The 13,863-nt window shown below is 49.8% G+C and overlaps 2 protein-coding genes and 1 long non-coding RNA gene across 6 annotated transcripts; 1 reads left to right on the forward strand and 2 right to left on the reverse strand.

Annotated features, from left to right (window-relative positions):
* Positions 1-2,310: 2,310 nt before the first annotated feature.
* On the reverse strand, positions 2,311-6,393 carry Bckdk (branched chain keto acid dehydrogenase kinase). Of its 3 annotated transcripts, none has more exons than XM_020158209.2 (12): positions 6,293-6,393; positions 5,366-5,731; positions 5,173-5,241; positions 4,980-5,090; positions 4,679-4,726; positions 4,481-4,600; positions 4,296-4,394; positions 4,032-4,105; positions 3,570-3,698; positions 3,401-3,490; positions 2,807-2,965; positions 2,311-2,721 (listed from the first exon to the last, which is right to left on the reverse strand). In XM_020158209.2, exons 2-12 carry the CDS (start codon positions 5,558-5,560, stop codon positions 2,577-2,579), a joined length of 1,239 nt encoding a protein of 412 aa, XP_020013798.1. In that variant the 5' UTR covers positions 5,561-5,731; positions 6,293-6,393; the 3' UTR covers positions 2,311-2,576. The 3 variants fall into 3 exon arrangements, with proteins under 3 accessions (XP_020013798.1, XP_020013814.1, XP_020013821.1); XM_020158225.2 differs by lacking the exon at positions 6,293-6,393 and adding an exon at positions 6,109-6,286; XM_020158232.2 differs by lacking the exon at positions 6,293-6,393 and adding an exon at positions 6,009-6,109.
* Positions 6,394-10,469: 4,076 nt separating this feature from the next.
* On the reverse strand, positions 10,470-11,963 carry LOC141418576 (uncharacterized). The gene is made up of 2 exons (XR_012443203.1): positions 11,881-11,963; positions 10,470-11,485 (listed from the first exon to the last, which is right to left on the reverse strand). It is a non-coding gene; the product is annotated as an uncharacterized lncRNA (long non-coding RNA).
* Positions 10,865-13,278, forward strand: Vkorc1 (vitamin K epoxide reductase complex subunit 1). Of its 2 annotated transcripts, XM_020157621.2 has the most exons (3): positions 11,029-11,242; positions 11,904-12,013; positions 12,825-13,278. In XM_020157621.2, exons 1-3 carry the CDS (start codon positions 11,046-11,048, stop codon positions 13,031-13,033), a joined length of 516 nt encoding a protein of 171 aa, XP_020013210.1. In that variant the 5' UTR covers positions 11,029-11,045; the 3' UTR covers positions 13,034-13,278. The 2 variants fall into 2 exon arrangements, with proteins under 2 accessions (XP_020013214.1, XP_020013210.1); XM_020157625.2 differs by lacking the exon at positions 11,904-12,013 and having other exon boundaries at positions 10,865-11,242.
* The last annotated feature ends 585 nt before the right edge of the window (positions 13,279-13,863 follow it).

Consider the following 13,863-nt stretch of genomic DNA (forward strand, 5'->3'; position numbering starts at 1 on the left):
AATGCCTCCTCCTACTTCAGTCCCCCACATTTAGAATTGTAACTTCACACCCAGGGTGATGCCTTATACATCACCTAGCACCTTGGGTTACAAATGATGTCCTCCCTAGTTAAGGATTAGTTTAGGCCTAGTAAATCCCTGATCAGGGTCACTGCATCAGTCTTCTCACTATGCTCCCTCTAGTCAAAGGCCACCAATGGTTCTTTTTAAATAAGAATAAAAATTGTTCAATAGTAATTACTTTTAGCATTTAAAAACATAGGAAGAAAACAAGAGGGTAGTTCCTAGCTTGCCACTTAAAAAGTAAGCTAAAGCTGAGATGAGGAAAACTATCAGATAAAACACCAGTGGTTCTTCTAACATGTAAGTCCTAGATCTACAGGAACTGCACCTGGTCCTTTTGTTTCTGTGTACCTAGATTACCTTTGATGTTCTTTTGAAGGACATTATAAGCCATAAACTAGTTGATCAGAAGGTGGAAGACTTCTTTGACAACTGCCTGAGGGTTTTTTGTTGCATGTGTTTGTCTCTTGATACAAGGTCTCACTGTACAGCCCAGACTGACCTTGATCTCTCTAGCCTTCACCTCTTTAGTGTTGGGATTTACATGTATGTGCCTGGTTCTGACAGAAAAAAAAAAAAGCTTAAAAACAGTTTTAGCCTAGAGGTTTAAATACTTTCCCAGCCCCTCTTCCCAGTGCAGACTTTAAGAAATAATTGTCAAGTGAAGGACTTAATCAATTACTGTGGTGCCTTTTTTTTTTTTTTTTTCCAGTACTGGGGCTTGAACTCAGGGCCTACACCCTGAGCCAGTCCACCAGTATTTTTTTTGTGAAGGGTTTTTTCGAGACAGGGTCTCGTGAACTATTTTCCCGGGCTGGCTTCGAACCACAATCCTCTTGATGTCTGCCTCCTGAGTAGCTAGGATTACAAGTATCAGACACGGGCACCCGGCATTAGCTCTTTCATCTCCACCTCTAAGGCATAATTTACTGGCTTTGGGCTTATGACAGTACTGAGGATTAAACTCAGAACCTCACACTTGCTAGGCAGGTGTGCTCTACCACTTGAACCATACCCCCAGCATGGTTGTGGACTTTTGACAGAGACCACATCTACTCCCTTTTGGAAGGCTTTTTTTTTTTGGTTCAGTGCTGGAGATTGAACCTAGAGCCTCTCACACTCTAGGCAAGCACTGTACCACTGAGCACATCCCCAGGCCTGGGAACACTTTAACAAATCACTTGGACACAAATCCTTCTCTCAAGGTCTGTTTCTAGGAAATCCAACCTGAAACATTCCTTCTCAGGTTAAAATCCATCCATGGATCCCGACTGCCTCCAGGGTGAGACCTGTGCTCCAAGCCCTGTACTTCTGACTGCTGCCTACCTCTCCAACTTCATCTCTTGGTACTACAGACAGCAGGATTTTTTAGCAACACACAGCATTGTGGTTCCCCTCACTTGCCATTTGGCCTCCAGATACAAATTCCTGTCTTCCTGCAATTCATTACTTCCATCGCCCTGAGAAGTAGCAGATAGTAAAGGACTAGAATCAGCCTCAGGAAGTTGTCAGGGCTCAGACGTGAAAGCAAAAGACAGATGTCTGGCTTTTTCCCCAGTACCACCAGGGCTCAGGCTTAATCTGACAAGGTGGGTAGGCTATTCCCATTGGGGACTTTCATGTGGAGTTCTGCTTCTCACAGGAAGCTGTGCCTCAAGTCTAACCTTGAGCCCATCTGCTATCTAGGGTCCTCTTTTTGCCCAAGTTTGTTGCTGTCCCTACCAGAGCTCCACCGGACAGCCAAGTCTCTGTTGGGGCCTGCCAGCACACAACCTTATGTTCCTTTTCTTGGCAGTAGCAGCAGCAGACGACAGCTGGCAGGCATTATTTTTTTTAGGTAGTCGCTCTACCACTTGAGCCACATCTCCAACCCAGGCAGGCAGTATTTTTAATCTTACTCAGGCTCAGGAATCAGGTGATTCAGGAGATTGCCCAGTCTGGTGACCTTCACCTTTAAAACCTGTGAATGCCAGAGTCAGAACTGGAGCCTGAAGCTGGGTCCGTCTGGGTCTCCAGTATTGCCTAGGACCCAGAAGCATTTGTTAAAAATGAGCATAAGTTGCCAAAATCACCACCACTCTTGCCAAATCAAACAGCCAAACAACTTTGGGCCAATTCTACACCTGTCTGCCAGGCTATGTAGACAGTTAGAGCCTAGAACATAAATCAGTTAAATCCAAGGGCCCAGGGAACCTGACAGGCAGAAACCAAAGCTCACCTGCCTTCCCCACAAATGGGGCCCAAAGGGGCATTTAAAATGTGAACTTTAATAAACCGTAGGTCAAAGTAGAGCTTCCCCAAGGAAAAAGAACCACAGAGCTGGAGCTAGAGGCTTCAGGGATCCCTGCTTCCTCCCCTCCAGGAACTGGAGGAAGCAGCAGGCCCCATTGAGGAGGAGTGGCATCCAGCTCCATGTGAATCCATCTGGGGCCCTGAGACCCAAGATGCAGCAGTGTGTGGAGCAGACTTGGCACCTGTCTGACCCAGGAGGTCCTGGCAAGGAGTGTGGCAGGTCAGATTCGGAAGCTCTCCTCCCGACCATCGATGTGGCGGAGCCGCAGGTAGACATCTGTGCCAATGCCCTGCAGGGACTGCAGCTGCAGGGACCCACCAAGGTACTCTGCATAGGCCCGCGATGTGGGCAACCCGAAGCCAAAGCTGGGGGCAGAGGGAACAGGATAGGAGCCTTCAGAGGCCTGAGCCTCCTGGCCACCCCCACCATCCTGGCCAGGTGGGGTCTCACCCGTGCATGGGTCCTGACTGGCCGCCACTGTGCATGTCCAGGTGGCCGAAGAGAGGACTGATCCGGGGATCCTGGGTGCTGGCCTCAGCAGTGGTGAAGTGGTAGTCCATGACCCGATCCAGGTCTTTGTGAGCAATTCCTCCACCCCGGTCTGAAATCCTGGCAGGATGCCAATAACACTGGCTTGGATGAGGTCTGATGGGTCTCACTACCTCCAAGAAGACAGTGCTAAGTCTGACTTCTTGTTCCCTCCATCCAAGGTAGAATGTGGTCCACCTAGCCCTTGGGGCCTTGTTTGTTTATGCTACCTTTCTCTATCCTCACCTTGCCTAGACCATAGACTGCTTATCCTTCCCACAAGATTTGACTTTTATTCTTGGCCCAGGATCAAAGACAGTTTCCTAACTCTAGGCCCTAGATCCATTAATATTCAGCTCATAGCAATCCCAGGACTGGAGAATTATCTTCTCTCACCAGGGTCCAAGACCCAGAGTGGTGAGGGGAGACACGCACGTACTGGCTCAAGATTCTACAGCAAGTCAAAAAGACTGCCTGAACCCCATCCACCCCAGCCCAACTCCACTCAGGGCAAACCTGATGATGAGATCAATATCATTGTTGGCGATGGTGATGACCACATCTGGGACATTGTATGGAGTGTCTAGGTGACTCTCCATCGTGGCTCTATGCAGGAGGGAAAGATCAGTAAGTGGTGGCACCCCAGTTCCTGTCTGCCTCTATCTTGTGTATCCAGCCTGCCTACCTCATGGCATTCTTGAGCAGCTCAGGCAGGATATAGTCCAGTGGCATAGGAATGAAGGGGAAACGGGCAGCCACATGTCCATTGATGCGGACACGGGGGGCATTGCCATACTTGTGTTCACACAGGCGTCTGTGGAGAGGAAGAGGGTTCAGATAGGTGCCCTAGGAGTAGTGGTGCTCAGCTGCAGGTGATTCTGCTCCTTGCAGGGACATTTGGCAATGTGCAGAGACATTTCTGCTTGTCACAACTGGGGGTACTACTGGCATCAAGTGAACATAAGCCAAATGTTCCACTAAGCAACCTAACATGGGCAAACGGCCCCTACTATGAAGAATTACTTGCCTTAAAATGTCTAGTGCCCAGATTGACCATGGCCTGACCTAGACCATATCTCAGGCAAGAACTCAGACCAAAGCCTTCCCTTGCCCAAGGCATTCACTCCCTTGCCCATTCCAGCCTCACCTTGCAAAATCCACCCACTTTTCAATAATCTTCTTTGGTGAGAGACGAGTACAGATGATGCCAACAAAGTCCGGCTAGCAGGAGAAAGAAAAGTCAGGATTGACAACCTCCACCTCCATCTCGGCTGCCAAATACAACTTCTGGAAGGCCACAACAGCCCCAGAGCCTCTCCCCTAGTCTCTTGGCCAGGTTGCCAGCCTGGCTCAGTTTTTCTCCCTGCTTAGCACTCCCAGGCAGATCTCAGATCTCTGAGCTGAGCCCCACCTTGTCCTCATGCAGCGCCAGGTGATGAGTGGCCAACATTCGGATCCCAAGCCTTGAAGTCAGCGTTTTGTCCAAGAAGTAACGGACCAGCTTTTCATCCTGCAAGGATTGGGGCCTGAGAAATTGTGTACTCCTTTCCAGTCCACCCCGCCACTTTGCTGGGTCCCTGCTTCACTACCCCTGACCTCTATGTGCTTCCGGCTCTCACGCAGGCCCTCAGCTAAGAGGGTCACCACATCCTTGTGGTCATCTAGCAGCTGTCGCACCAGCTGACAATACTGGGCCTCGTCTGCCTGGTCCTTGATCTGCAGGTCATAGAGTCATGAGCACAGGTAGTCCAACCCTGACCTCTTAGCCCCTCACCCTGCTCAGCCCAGCCTCACCGGAGGGAAATCTGTTAGCTTCTGGAAGGCCCGGATGTAAAGTTCATGCTGCAAGGAAAGAGGAATTCATAGGGATTATCATCCATGGAGATTACCACACAACCCAACACATATGGTCCAACCCCCCCCAGGGTGACTGTGCCAGCCTTCATGAATATATACCCTTGGTCTCTGAGGACTTGGGGCAGAGCCCAGCATGGCCCTGACAACCTTTCAGCAGGCAAGTCTCTGCCACTCTGGGCCTGGGCTCTCCATCTGCCCTTGGGCAGTGTGCACACCGATCTAAGGTCCTCTGCCTTACCACATGCAATATCGTGGGGTTACAGCCAATGATGAAAGGAAGGCTACGAAAGCCCTTGATGCGGTGAGCGATCCTCACTGGCAGCTCTTGCTGCAGGTACCGGCCACTTTTCTACAAGAAAAAAGAGAGAAGGGACCTGAGGGGCTAGCTAAAGCTCCAGAAGCCAAGGGAAAATATGGTACATGAATCTTACCAGAAGGTGGCTGCCATCCTGAGAGCGGCCAGAATAGAGCATCATAGTGGGAGTGAGGCGGACTGAGGGCTGGAGAGGAAAATTAACCTTGAGCACTGGGTCTTCAACACTCTACCCCCATGTTAGCTCAGCTTTTCCCTGTACACCCACCCATCTGGTTCCTGACCCTCACTATTCACCCCAGCTTGTGCACCTTCTCTGCTGCCACGTCAATGGCTGACTGGTTGTAAAAGGACGTGACGGTCTTGGAACGCTCCCGAGCCATCTCCACTTGGTGTGTATCCGTGGCTGATGTCGAGCGAGCCCGGAGTGAAAGTGCAGACCCCAAGAGGGGCCGGAGTGAAGGCCCGCCCCGAGGGCCACTCCCCAGCACTGATGCCAGCATCATAGTCCTGCTCCTTTGTCGGACTCGGCTGCCACTGGGGCTGAGGACCCGACAGACAGAGGTGACCCCCAGATGGGGCAAGGGCAATGGGTGGGCAAGGGCTCTTCTTTGCTTTCACGGTTGAGAGTCCGTCGAGGATGCAGACAAGCTCAGCCTCTGCAGAGCAGGTCCCATCTACCAGAGCGGAAAGCGGGGTTTGTAAGGATCCGAATGCAGATAGCCTACACCTCTTCACGTGGGCACCAGTAGCCTCAAGACCTGGGCGATCTCAACCACCTCCCCAAAAACACAGGCCGAGTCTGGACAACCTTGCTTTCTGAAGGTCCTGTTTTTCAACCTGAGGTTCTAGCTGCTAGTCTTGGGGCAAGGGTGAAGAATTCTCAGACCCGTCCTGCCCGAAAGCCTCGCCCAGGTTCCCTCCGATTTTGAGCACCCAGGGGGCGGGGCTGACCCCTACTCTGCGCCATCCAGATTCGAGCCCCGGAGCCCGGCCTGCGTACGTGCAGTACTGCACTAGGCGCTGCAGCGAAGGGTGCGCTGAGGCTACGGACCTGGAATCCCCGTCTGAGCTCCGCCTCCACTGGGTCACTTGGTCCGGCCCAGATCCCTGCATATGGTAGATGCCAGTCCCGTTCCCCCACCCCGCGCGCCCATGCGCATTCTCGGGCAATGGGTGAGGCTGCGATGTGTACGCGGGGGCTCCACTGGCAGGTTCTGCGCAGGTGCTCCACTTACCGCCGGGCCTGAGCTAGGGTCGGGGTCCGAGCGGAACCTCTTAAATAGTCGAGCGGCTTGGCTAACGATCCGCCTGCGCCCTCTCCCGCCGTGACGTAACGAGGGCTGTGGACGCTCGCTGCCTCCTGGGAATTGTAGTTTGACTCTGAAGACTCTCAACCAGGACTCCATCCGGTCTTGGCTATATTCCTGCTCCCAACCCTCTAGGTAAATGTGACGGCTCCCCCCAAGAGAGCTCCCGAAGTTACCTGGGGTCTGTCTGGGACTCTGTCTTCCCTTCATTAAGTGGGGAAACCTGGGAGCAAAACGCCAGCGAGTGGGAAGACCCTTAGATGTTAAGCACACAGATCAAACCCTACCTGGTCCTTTCTGTGAATCTCTATCCAGCTCTTGGTTCACTGAGAATCTAGACTGCCTTGTTCAAACCCCAGTTTGGCACTTTACACCTGAGGCAAGTTAGTTAACTGCTCAGTGCTTTAACTTGGCATTGGTAAAATAAAGATGTGTTAATCTTGGGGTTGTGTGGATTACATGAATTTATATATGTAATGTGCCTAGAACAGTGCCAGCACAATACAGTGTCAAGTATTATTGTTATTGTTATTCATACCTGCAGAGGATGCCAGTCACCCTAACTAGGTGACTTTTCTGTGCAGAGGAGGAGATTGGGTGGGGAAAAAAACAAAAAAAAGTTCCTTTTACTGTCCTGAAGAGGAAGGCAGCTTAGATGTGATCTGCTGTGATGAGGGCCTCATAGGAGGCTAGGGGAGCCACAGGTAAGGACTGGGTACAGGAGCAGCATGAGTAGGACTTTGCCAGGCAAGGAAGTTGGGCAGAAAAGCTATGTCAGAATAGAGAGCAGCCAGGATGGTCTGAAGATATGGCTGGAGGTATATAGAACCTGGGAAGAAGGGCTGCATGGGGTGGCAGCCACTCGGGAAGGGTAAGAAGCCTGCATTTGCTCTGGGGGAAGTTAGGAACCTCTGAGGGGGTTAACTGTGGACTCTACTCCTTAGACAGAACCCTCTAGCTGTAGTGATTGGAATGCTGGAGTTTGGTGTGATCAAAGGCAGAGAGACCAGTGAGAAGACATTGCTTTATAGGCAGAGGAGGTGCTGGGAGACTTTTCAGCGTGTGTGTGTGTGTGTGTTGACTGGATTTTCTTTATTGTGAGTATATATTTTCCAAATATTAAAAATTTTTTAAATAAAAAGTGTTAAGTAGAGAACATTCTTGGAGGCTGTCTTTAAACTTACAAGTGGGACCACTCACTCAATGGCCTGCCTGAGGAATTGGGGTAAGGTCTACATGGACATCTACAGGACTCCCTGAATTTCTGAATTTCCTCCTTGCTCCCTACCCCCAACTTCTTTTCCAACTTCCTGGCAACATCTGGAGGCCATTCAGCTCCAGAGGCAGGCATAGCTTTAGCAAGTGGAGGAAGGGAGAGAAAAGGGTGCTCCTGGAGGGGAGGACAGAGTGCACCAGAAGCAAAGGACTGGGACTACTTGTTGGGCGCTCACGTGGCTGCGACGTGGACAGAAGTCGCAGGAGGCGGCTGGAGCTTCTGGTAACCATCTCACCCCATTTGACCTGGTGCACTTGACCAGCGCCTGGTCTGAGCTCGCTGCTGCCTCCCGCGGCGGAAGCTGGACGCGCACCCGCGATCTCCGGTTGAAAATGCAGTATATAGGGAGCTTAACCTTGGTCAGGCACACTCTGAAGCGCTTTGTATGTATGGATTTCATCTTTATATCTATACTCTGCGGCTGGTTCTATTATTATCTTCATTTTACAGATACAAGAACTGAGGCCCAGAAAAATGAAAAGACTCGCCTTCTTTTCTTTGTCCTCATTCCCCACATTAATTCTCCTCTGGCCACACTGGCTGCCCTATTTGTTCCTGAATATACCAGGCACATTCCACTTCTACCTCAGGACCTCTCACTGTCTGTTCTCTACTTTTATTTTATATGTAGACTTTTTTTTTTTTTTGGACAGCGTCTTCCTGTCAAACTCAGGAGCCTTCTGCACCACACCATCACACCTAGCTTTATCTGTAACACTTACTACCACCAACAACATACTATATATATATAGTATGGTATATATATACATATATATATATATATATACACAAATATATATATTTGTGTGTGGTACTGGGGATCAAACCCAGGGCCTCATGCTTGCTAGGCAAGTGTTTTATCACTGAGATACACCCTCAGCTCCCATATTTATCATAATAATTGTTCATTTTCCCCTTCAACAGTATAATACAGGAACACAAATATTTGCCTGCATTACTGATTTATTCCAAGTTCCTCAAAGAATATTTGGCACCTAACAGATGATCAATAAAGGCTGGCAGAGTGGCTCAAGTGGTAGAGTGCCTGCCTAGCAAGTGCGAGGCCCAGAGTTCAAACCCCTGTGCCACATTAAAAAAAACCCAGATACTCAATAAATGCTAGTTAAATAAATATTAGGTTTTGTTCTAGAAGCTATTGAAATGAGATACTATGGAAAGGCAGAGGACTGGTGTGATGGTTCATATCTATAATCCCAGCTACTTGGGAAGGGGAGGCAGGAAGATCACAAATCTGAAGCCAACCTAGGCAAAGTTAGTGAGATCCTATCTTAAAACACAGGTCTGAGCCAGATGCCTGTAATCCTAGCTATTTAGAAGGCTGAGATCAGGAGGGCTGCAGTTTGAGAGGCCAGCTCAGGCAAATAGTTCTTGAGACCCTGTCTTGAAAAAAACAACACACTCTTTTTTTTGCTGCCAAAAAAAGAAAATACCCAACACAAAAAAGGTCTGGAGGCATGGCTCAATAGTAAAGGGCCAAGTGTGAGACCCTGAGTTCAAACCACAGTATCTCTCTCTCTCTCTCTCTCTCTCTCTCTCTCTCTCTCTCTCTCTCACACACACACACACACACACACACACACAACACACACAGCCACCAAAGTATATTAACTCATCATTCTGTCTTTTTTGTTTGTTTTGTTTTGTGGTCCTGGTCTTTTGGTTGGCAGGACCTTTACCACTGAGCTGCATCCCCAGCCCTGTGTCTTTCTTCTGTAGTCACATTTCTTTGTGACTTTCTTTAGACACACTCTTTCACTTTTAAACACCCTTGATTACATTGGACCCACCCAATAATGTAGTATAATAGCCCTGTTTTTATTTATGTATTATTTTTGATGGTACTGGGGTTTGAACTCAGGGCTTCACATTTGCTAGGCAGGAGCTCTACCACTTGAGCTATTCTGCCAACCCTTTTTTGGGTTGGATATTTTCAAGATGAGGTCTTGCAAACTATTTGCCCTGACTTTGAACCTTGATCTTCCTGATCTAGCCCTCCTGAAGTAGCTAGGATTACAGGCATGAGCCACCAGCAGCCCGCATACCCCTGTTTTAAAATCAGTAGATTAGGGGGCTAGAGGTGTGGCTCAGATGGTAGAGTGTTTACCTAAAAAGCTCAAGGCCCTGATCTCAAACCCCAGTACTGCCCCCCCAATAAAACAAAATAAAAATAAAATCAGTAGATTAGAATATTTAATTTCATCTACAACCTTAATTCCCTTTTGCTGTATAACCTAACATAGTCACAGGTGCCAGGGATTAGGACATCGACTTTTTTGGAGACCATTATTCTGCCTACCACGCGCTCTGGAATAAGTAGATCTTTCAAAAAAGAAAAAAGAAAAGAAAAGTAGATCTTTGAAGGGGTAATCGCAGAGCAAGAAGGGTCAGCAGAACAGCGAAATATCACAGAAGGTAGAGGAAGATAGCATCTGGGAGGAAGTGCTGGACAATGACTGATACTTTTCGAAGGTCAAACAAGACTTGAGAAATAGTCATTGGACTTCGCGTTCTAGCAACGCTAGTCACTAGTTGTCGGGGGAGCATTTGGGGCAGAAGCTAGTTTATGACACAGGCAGCAAGGAAGAAGACTGAACGGGAGAATGAGGATAATAGCAGAGAGGGAGGTGGTGAAGGAACTTTCCTTGTAACTGTTTCTGAGACAGGAAAGAGAAGTACGTTTCCTTGCCGATGGGAAAGAAGAGGGGTTTGAAGGTATAGAAGAGACGGGTCATCATTACATGGGAGGTCTGTAAAAGGGAAACTGGGTTGATCCAGGCTCAGGTTTTGCCGAAGTGTCAGAGATGTGGCCAAGGTAAAGGAGTTTATTGTGAGAACGAAAGAGACCAGCCGACAGGGGACGCTGGCGAGACAGGAGGGAACTGCTGAGCTGCCAGGGAGGAGAGAAGGCTATATAGCCCAAATATGTCTGAAATAATTTCAAGGGAAAAAAAATAATTTCAAGGGAAATGCTTTCTTCCTGAATCCGATCGCAGCATTCGCAGGATTCCCTGGTCCGCTGGTCTCTAGGTCCTAAATATGCTAATGCTTATTAGAACAGGGCTTGGCATACAGAAAGCGCTAAATAATGTTAGTCGTATTTTTAAAACTCTGGAGACTCCATTTCCCTTGATGCCTCTCTGACTACAATTCCCATCAAGCCCTCCAGGCTCCCTGTCTGCGTTTACCCACGTACGGTAATCCAGTTTGCTGCACAGCATTCCGCGCTGTTTTTCTATCTTTCGGTCTCTCCTGCTGAGCGCCAAGAATAACCAATTGGATCGGGAGGACGAGACCAGGCAGTCCAATCGCCCGACCCCAGGGGCGGGAGAGGGCGTGGCCTCAGATCGCCCCACCCCTGCTCCGTGGCTGTTTCTGGTCTCGGTGATGCGGCGGGAGAGAACCGTAGACATGGGCCCCACCTGGAGGCGCCCTGGAGGGGTGCGGCTTGCGCTCTGCCTCGCAGGCTTGGCACTGTCTCTTTACGCGCTGCACGTGAAGGCGGCGCGCGCCCGCGACCGGGATTACCGCGCGCTCTGCGACGTCGGTACTGCCATCAGCTGTTCGCGCGTCTTCTCCTCCAGGTGCGCTCAGAAACCGAAATTGTGGGGTCCCGGGGACCGGATATGCCTACTTGATTGTGGAATCTTGGATCGTGGTGTTCCGGGAACGGACACTTTGAAGCCGGATCCTCAAGGGGGCGAGTCGAACGTGCACTGGGACTGAGCCACCCAGAAATACTGGTGTTTGAAACCAAAGTGCGGGGCAGATAGCGTTGGAGTCTGGGGTCTCACGTGCAGGCGACAAGATGGCTTGCTCTGGCGGTGCTTGAGAATCAGGGGTTAGTGGTTAGCAGGATGACGGAATACTAGCAAGGGAGTGGGTAGCCACGGAGCTGCAGATTTGTGGGTCCGGAACAAAGACCGGTAATCGTAAAGCGGGGTCAACCGTTATATCAGCCTTACCATTTTTAAGGAATTATTGGACGCATACGGTGAAAAGTGGGGCCTAAGGGGCATGGCCAGGCCTGTCCTGGGGGGATAAGGGAGGATAGGGGACAAAGACATGTATTCCTGACGTGGCCAAAGGTGTGGGAGGCCAGGAGGTCATCGACCCTTGCATTCCTGGTGGGCGGGGAATGGGGAAGGGAGACAGCCCCAGTGGCTTCTTGGAAATCACCCTTCCGGGACAAAGCCCAAGGCATTAAGTTGACACTGCTAACCTGGGTCTCTCCACCGCCTCCAGGTGGGGCCGAGGCTTCGGGCTGGTGGAGCATGTTCTGGGAGCCGACAGTGTCCTCAATCAATCCAACAGCGTATTTGGCTGCATTTTCTACGTGCTGCAACTGTTGTTAGGTAACTGGCTCCTCCCCTTCCCTGCAGGCCCCGCCCTTTCATAACCAGCCTCTTCCCCAAGGCCCTCCACCCCACCCAAGGCATGTCTGGGTCTTGGTGACCCAGACAGCTGACGGCCAGCTGCTTATCACCTAGCTAGCATCCTTAGGGCAAGGAGGCTGGCAGAGAGGGAATCAAGAAATCTGAGCTGGTTTAGGTAGTGTCAGAGGCTGAAGGGCCTTTAAAGACTTCTAGGATTCGAGTTTTTGGGAAAAGACTCAGAAATTCCTTTTTTGAGGAGAACCCAAATATGACCTGTCATGTCATGTAGAGCTCAACAGGAAAAAAAAAAAATCACTATTTGGGCCCCAGGGATCATTGATAGGGAACCAAGGTCTTGGAGGAGGGCCTGTCAGAATCTTAGATTCAACTTTTTTTTTTTTTTGCAGTACTGGGGTGTGATCACAGGGCCTATACCTTAAGCCACCCCATCAACCCTTTTTTGTGAGTTTTTTTTTTCAAGATAGGTTTTCAAGAACTCTCTGCCTGGGACTGGCTTTGAACCATGATTCTCCTGATCTCTGCCTCCTGAGTAGCTAGGATTACAGGCATGAACCACCAGTGCCAGTCTTCTGTACCAGGGTTTGAACTCAGGGCTTCATGCTTGCTAGGCAGGTACTCTACTGCTTGAGTCACACCTCCAGCCTCAGAACTGTTTTAGAGACCTTTCCCAGTAGCCCCTGGTGTCAGTAGCACCAGGAATTCATGGCAGAGTTCTAGATGAGGCCATTCCTGACCCTGTTATTTATTTATTTAGTTTTTTGCTTTACAGGTTGTCTGAGGGTTCGCTGGGCCTCTGTCCTGCTTGTGCTGAGTTCCCTTGTGTCTCTGGCTGGATCTGTCTACTTGGCCTGGATCCTGTTCTTCGTGCTCTATGACTTCTGCATCGTTTGCATCACCACCTATGCCATCAATGTAGGCCTGATGTTGATTAGCTTCCGGGAGGTCCAGGAACCCCAGCACAAAGCCAAGAGGCAGTGAGGCTGTACCCCTTGCCAGGCTCACCTCACCTGCTTTGCTTTTGTACATGAGCCTTGCCCAAGGGAGCCATGTCCAAGGGAGCCATGTCTGGTGTCTAGAAGGCCCTGCATCCTTTACTCACCCTCTCCATAACCATACACAGGACAATGGACCAAATGTGCCTTTAGCTCTGTCCCCAAGGACTGGTTTCCGCCATTGTCCAGGAAGGGAAAGTTCTGAGCAATAAAGTGTTTTAAGTTGGTCAAGTCTGCACCATTGTCTGCCAGGAATCCTGGTGTTGGGTTTCCCCCAAGTGTTGCCTTCTCTGGAACTGGGAAGGATGAGTCAGAGAGAGAGTGGAGGGCCTGCCTGGGAAGGGTGGCTGTAGTTGGTGTCATCCTACAGTGTGTGGAGTCAGCAAGGCCTGGGGCGCTATCAGCCCCCACCTGCAGGAAATAAACTGGCTGGCAGCTTGGCCCTGCTGCCCACAGGAGCCAGGCATCCTCTCATGGGAGAACCCAGCATGCACCTGGAGGCCAAACTACTCCCTGACTCTATGCAAGTTTTGGGAACTTCTTCCTGTAGTTCAACCTTAACCCCTCTGACTACCTTATCTACCATCTCAAGCTGGACTCAGTGGCACTGGAGACCAGCGCTAGGTTGTGTTTTTATTTATCCTAATGTGTACTGAGTACTTGCCTATAAGCCAAGCATATTTAGGAACACAGGTTAACATGGGTTAATGCATTTAATCATTATAGCAATTGTAAAAGGTAGGTACTATTATGGTCCTTATCTTTTTTTTTTTTTTTTGGCAGTACTGGAGTTTGAACTCAGAGCTTTGCATTTGT

This window comes from Castor canadensis, chromosome 17, assembly GCF_047511655.1.
Source record: "Castor canadensis chromosome 17, mCasCan1.hap1v2, whole genome shotgun sequence".
In the NCBI taxonomy this organism is placed as follows: domain Eukaryota; kingdom Metazoa; phylum Chordata; class Mammalia; order Rodentia; family Castoridae; genus Castor; species Castor canadensis.